General features: G+C 37.0%; 1 protein-coding gene across 2 annotated transcripts; it reads right to left on the bottom strand.

The window, feature by feature from the left end:
* Positions 1-1,378: 1,378 nt before the first annotated feature.
* LOC114162876 lies at positions 1,379-6,099 on the bottom strand. Of its 2 annotated transcripts, XM_028046862.1 has the most exons (3): positions 5,942-6,099; positions 5,704-5,856; positions 1,379-4,065 (listed from the first exon to the last, which is right to left on the bottom strand). In XM_028046862.1, exon 3 carries the CDS (start codon positions 3,939-3,941, stop codon positions 1,875-1,877), a length of 2,067 nt encoding a protein of 688 aa, XP_027902663.1. In that variant the 5' UTR covers positions 3,942-4,065; positions 5,704-5,856; positions 5,942-6,099; the 3' UTR covers positions 1,379-1,874. The 2 variants fall into 2 exon arrangements, with proteins under 2 accessions (XP_027902663.1, XP_027902665.1); XM_028046864.1 differs by lacking the exon at positions 5,704-5,856.
* Between the last annotated feature and the right edge of the window lie 520 nt (positions 6,100-6,619).

Here is a 6,619-nt window from a genome sequence, read left to right as displayed (position 1 = left end):
TTTTTAAGATTGAGAGGTGTTGGCTAGAAAAAGGAAGGTGTTGGGAAGAACATGAAAGTTGGGATGAAAATTTTCATGATCGATAGGAATTAACTAAAATGAAAAGATATTTCCACGTTCAAAAATTATCTCACTTTTTAGTAATAGTTCAAATCTAATATTGTGGAAATATTTTGTATGATAAAAATATAGAAATAATAAAAATTGCATAAAAGATAGAGAGATCAAAAATGAAAAAACAAAAAAAAAACATTTAAATTCATAATTAAAATGTGTATGTGTAAGGCTACCTCTAATTTAAAATCCCTAAAATTAAAATAGATTTCCTTGAAATTGAATGTAACAAACTGAAACAGATTTTAAAAGAAGATAAAATCTTCAACCATAACAAAATTAGGATATAAAACTCGAGTAACGCAAAGTGTCATTATTCTCTCACTCTGTAAAACTTTTGGATGGAACTTACGCTTTGGTTGGAAGATGTTTAGTATGAAAAAACCTTTGGATGTGTGCTACGAAACACTTCGAAAAAGGTAGCACCAACACAACGTTATCATCAGACACTTCACCTTAACACAGTCGAAGAACCACTGTCACAGTGGTACTTGCTCAAAATCCCTTTATGAAAAGTGCAAAATTTTTGTTAGTTATTTCTAGACACACCAGAACATCGTCAAAGTGGAAGTTATAGCCTAAACAAAGAAGACGATAACAAAGTGCACTAAATCTAAAGATAAAATTTGAATTAAAGTTCGACAAAATTCTTGAATGCAAACCTCAGCTAAAATGTTAATATCAAATATCATAAAATTAAATCAAATCAATTACAAACTTATACAAAGTCCCGAAATTGATTGGCCAAATGACTTGTACATCTTAATATCGAGTACGACGTTAACGAAAAGCAAATGCTAGTTGTAAACGAAAAAGCAATATCAGTTGTTTATGATGAGAACCAAGCCCATGGACTTGAACAAACCCGTTGTTGAAGACTTTCACTTCACGATTGAATTTTAATACTACAGACAAAAAATTATATTATTAAGTGCTGAATTATAGAAAAAGAAATAATGTTTTCAAGATACTTCTTAATACACGACTGTATAACTCGAAAATAGACATTTTAGAAAATAAATGACTCGAGAGTAAAAAATATGATTTAGAAAGAATATTTTAAAAAATAAATAAATAAACAATGACAGGTACGCAACAATTTTCAGTTTAAGTTTCATATCAAACAATTGATTTTCATTAAACATAAAACAGATCAAGGGTATATATATAGTTATAATTTTAATAAGCGAGTTACAATTAAAAGACAATGCAGCTTTAAACAGATAATAGCTAAAACATTCTAGTATTGGATATGACACTACAATTAGGAAATGAATCAGATGTAATTAAAACTCATGAGTTTATCACACAAGACAGAACATGCACGTCCATAAACTGGAAGAGTAAAGCACCAGGCATAGGACGACATGAAATGCCAGAACTATAGTCTATTCACTTTGCTTGCAAAACGATGAATGATAACTACTACGAGACTCTACGAATATAACATGTCTGGAAATTATACAACAAAAACCGAAAAGCTGTGGATCCCTTCGACCCATATGTAACACCAAAAGTTTACTATAAAATATCTTTGTCGGGCTTACAAAATGAAAGAGTCGTGAAAGACTGTATTTTCATCAATCTTCATTTTGATTTCTCAAGCCTATTGCATCATCAGTCACACAGACATTTCTATCCTTTGCATTTTTTTTTTTGTTTACTACCCTCGTCTAACATTTCTGCTCTACAAGGTTTTTATGCATTCTCTGTCCCATTTCACAGCAGGTGAACCGAGCCTCATTTCTTCCCCACACATCCTATGCATTATCTGATATCTCATTAGCTTCTGTGGTTATCTGAAGGAGGTCTAAAGGAGTAGCGGCTGGATCCAACTCTCGACAACCCTTTGGAGCATTCTGAGCTTCTTGGCCAGTCAACAAGCAATTAGGAACCTGATGAGAGAATCGAAACATCTCCTCTTTAAGAATCCTCCTCTCCTGATCACGATCTGCATGCCTTTGAAACACAGTCCTAAAACCAGACACCTTAACTAGAGGGGTAACTAATATGCCATGTTCTTCATTGAAATCTTCGAGCACCTCCACCATATCATACTTGTGTATCACTTCATCTGGGGTGTGTTCATTCCAATCAGGAGACCAGTTCCTGTAAAGAGCCCAGACTTCCCCCTTTCCAGGAAAGATGCGAACAACACCTCTAAGGCCTTTTGTCCACCTAACCTTGTGAGAGAAAGAATTTAATGATTCAGATATTTCATGCTTGCCAGTTCTGAAATCCCCACAAGTCTTATAAAAACCAGAGCCCACCCAATCTATTGGGCCCAATTCACTGTTGCTTCGAGAATTAAGCCAACTGATCCGCATTTTAAAGGGCTTTATAGAGATCACCTTGTGAATTCTAGCATAATATCGAGGCATTCCATCATCATCATCGTACGCAGCCCACACCTGGTCCTCAGCAAAGGAATTTTCATCTCTGTCCAAATCAAAGTTATGAAAATCAGGGTCTGGAACATTGATGGTAACATAAGCTTGATCACTTCTGACAGGGAAAGAATCCATGTTTGCATGCCTGTTACCATTGACAGCAGGCTCTCTCAGCTTTTCTGAACCAGTTGTTAATGTGCTTTTCTGTCTCTTATTTTCTTTATCCCTGTTAATCTTAGCTTCAGCCATTGCTTTCAATTCTTGAAGTTTCTTACGAATTACATTGCGTGACTTGTCCATCAACATGTTTCGTAATTCAAACATTGACAATTCCCTTGTGCTGTAATGCTTGCCAGGCAGACCAGAAAAACCATAATTCCTTTCTGCTTCCAAGTTGGCCTTTCCTGAGTCAGAAAAGCTTCCCAAGCCAGCTGCTCCATGTCCCCCAGTCATATGATTAGCCATGTATCCTTGATAGCCATTAATTCGAATATCATCTGTCCTCCTTTTTTTCATAGGTTTTTCAGCTTTGTGAAAAGAACCCTCTCTCCTTACTTTCTCACTTGCCTGCTGCACAACACTTGCTGCTTGAGCTGCAACAGATGTTGATCCGTCTGTGCTACCAAAACCAGCCATTCTATTGTGAGAACCCCACTGAAAGTTTGTATTATTACTTCCAGCATGGTGTTGAGAATTTTGATGTCGTTGTTGATGAGAAGACCAATTTGTTGGCTTAAAAACATTTGGTGGTGGACCCCTCTCCACAGCAACAAAAGCTTCATTACAGTTTGGACATAAAAGGGTGTGATTCAAATAAATCCTGAGATATTCATAATGTGTCCTGCACCGGTTGCAGATAGTCCAAAAGGTATCAGCCTTTTTATGTGGAGGAGGAACAGCAGTTGAAGGTGCCCGACCATTATTATTTCCAGTCCTGACATTTGAAGTGACATTCTTCTTTAAATTGTAAAAACCATTTGAACTGGGTGCATCTGACTTAGATCCAACATGGTTGGAAGTATTATGCTGGAATCCTTTCAAACTCCTCTTCTGGTTATACTCGAGTCTCTTGGTCTTATCTGATAACAAACTCCATGCCTCTGAAACCAGCTTAAATGCACCCTCTGCGCCCAAAGACTTGTTTTTGTCAGGGTGAAGGGTGAGAGCCAGCTTCCTGTATTGCTTCCTGACAATCTCCTCGTCAGCAAAGGGACTCACTCCAAGTATACCATACCAATCCATTTCTCCACTTACTTTATTCTCAGCAGATATATAAATATCAATCGTTGTCAAAAGCTGGGTAATATCCTCCAAATCAGGATACAGATTTTGAGCCTTGAGAGCAAATTTCTTTGCACCAACATATTCCCTTTCTGAAAATTTCCTCTCTGCTATTTCTTTGGCCCTAACTGCCTCATCTTTGTTGCACTCCATCATTATCCAGTAGTCTTAATTATCCGTAAGTTACTTCCTCAGATAATTAAGAGGCAGAGATATTGACCACGACTACTGGATTTTATATCAGGCCTCCTCTGCTTGAGGAAGCCCCTCAACCATGTACCTGAACCAAAGGAGAGAGAAATTGAAACACAATCACTAAATTTCTTAAGATTTTAGTGTGTGTGGCCAACAATTACAAGTAAACCAACTCTTCAAAGTACAGATGAAAAATACATATTGGAAACTATTAATGACAAAAGCTGAAGTTTATGACATAGTGTCAACATTCTATAAAGAGTTTCCGTTTTAAATAATTACATGTTTGATCAGTTACACTGCACTACATAAGAAACCTTTATCATCATCTGTATGGAACAACATAAGTGTCATTAATGTCTAGGGAAAACTATACAATTTTTTAGTAGGTCAACATAAATTCAAATGAAGAAATAAGAAGAATGATAAGACTCAACTCTTGCATGTACCTTAAATTCTAATATTCACAGGTATGGGGACATATTCACTAATCAGGCCTAGTGATTAAACACGCCAATATTACAGTGTGATTTAATGGATGGAACAAACTATGTGGGAGTAACATTTGCCAATGTCAACATTTGTTTACTATTAGTGCAGTCCCGGGTAATTTTTGACGGAACTTGGGCATAAAGAGACTGGATAATTGCCCTTTCCTCACATGCAACATTAAGCGAGGATATCATAAAACTCACATGGTAGTGACTGATACAGTTACAAAGGCCAATTAAATCATCAAGTAGCCTGAATTGAAGAGCAGAGAAGGTAATGTGTTAGACATATTGGTGCGGCACCAACAGAGGAAAATATGATACTAAGTTGGTCACGGTAGTTAGGGCAAAAGCCGAGATCTTAGAGATGAGGAGTGTAAAATGCATGACTTAAAATCGCATGAAAATGGAAAGAGGGAGACGACAAAGAACATTGGAGGAAGTTGTTAAAAGGAATCTCGTGGTGAAAAACATATGAAAGGATCGGGTCTTGAATTGAGCCAAACGGCATCATGCGATTCAAGTAGCTGGCTTCAGCTACTGAGATAAGGCATTTGTTTATCCTATATGGCAACAAGACAACAACAAAAATCCAAAAATTCAAGCCAAACACTTAAACAGAATCCGTCCAAGTGTAATCAAAATAAATATCCGAAAATGGGTTCTCCTTCATCCTAAGTTGTTCACTGACACTGAAATTTAGACCGCGCTCAATACTGTAAGCAGGTCTTAGTTTATAATATTGTAAATAGTTTTTCCAGTTCTAAAAACCGAAGATGAGGACAGATCTACACGAAAGCAAACTACAAACGGCCACAAATCATATAAAACAACACTTGTTATCCCAACCAAAACCTAAACTAGCAGCTGCCGCTTCAGTTCCGGTCCCATCACACCTACAAGAGAAAGGCCAATCCTTCCATCAAGCAGCCATTCATTTGCAAACTCAACACAACACAACACAACGAATAACCTTATCTGATTTCCCCCTTCGAACAAAGACAGGACAAAACCAATACCGGGCTTCATAAGTTGCGTACCGAGCATGAAGCAATCACAAGTAAAATTTACAAGTAAAAATCGGAAGCATCCGAAAACCCCGCCGCGAGCAATGGAATTAAAACTAAAACGCGGAACCCGAGAATTACGAAAAATTGAGAAGTGAAACTGCGGCGAAGAGTTAAGAAGTGGAAGAAGTGAAAGGAGAGGTAAAAGAAGATAGGGAGACGAACCTGTGGGAGAAGGAAATTCAAAGTGAAGTGAATCCCGCCACGGATCTACAGGAGCAGCGCATTTGAAAAGAGGAGGCAACGGTCGAGATTGACGGAGGAGAAAATCTGGAATTGGAGGTGGAAACCCTAGGTGGAAGGTGGAGCGTGGCGAATCTAGGGGAATTGAAAAGCGGAGAAAAAAAGCGGTGAGGCGTTGGCGCAGTGAGGAAGAAGAGGAGTGAGGTGTGAGTGAAATTACCTGATTGGCGATGTGAGGAGAGAGTAGAGAGGGGTGTGACGTTTCAGGAATTTGAATCTGAGAAGACCGTCACCATGTACAATGACCCATCTGTCAAAGCCCTCAACAACTGTGAAGAATCTAATTTCCCCCAATTTACTACTCAGAAAATGGAACCCCCGTGTTTAGCTGGTTAATACTTTTTTTTTTTCTTTTTTCTTTTTTTTTCTCTTTTTATTCTTCAATCCATATACACTTTTTTATAATACACTGGGACCCACATAACTTAACCATGGTTAACTTTTAACTCCAGGACTGGAATTGGATTTGCAACTTACACCAAGAGGATTATCATTAGATTATTCCTTTTGTGAATATTTGGTGTTTTATTTTTGTGTGTGGGTATATGTATATGTCATTGCTATGAATGAAGTATGAAAGCATTGGATGTGCTTTACTTATTCACTCCATAAAATGTTAAAAGATTCAACCTATATAGAATACAAGTAGATATATACAAGTATAATTTAAAATTAGAGTTTTATTCCTTAAGTTTTGGATTAATCAATTTCGAAACTTTGGACTAATTTAGTTCTTCATCTTTTGAAATATGTAGATTTAGTCCTTTTTGAAAATTTTGTTAGGTTTATTTGATGTTTCGTACTCATCTTAGGATTGTATTTGAGTTGTTTATACTGT

The sequence above is a fragment of the Vigna unguiculata genome, chromosome 9, assembly GCF_004118075.2.
Source record: "Vigna unguiculata cultivar IT97K-499-35 chromosome 9, ASM411807v1, whole genome shotgun sequence".
In the NCBI taxonomy this organism is placed as follows: Eukaryota; Viridiplantae; Streptophyta; class Magnoliopsida; order Fabales; family Fabaceae; genus Vigna; species Vigna unguiculata.
This window is presented reverse-complemented; position numbering and strand designations above follow the sequence as displayed.

Coding starts and splice junctions, on each gene's coding strand:
- LOC114162876 (XM_028046862.1), bottom strand. CDS start 3,941: ATGATGGAGTGCAACAAAGATGAGGCAGTTAGGGCCAAAGAAATAGCA.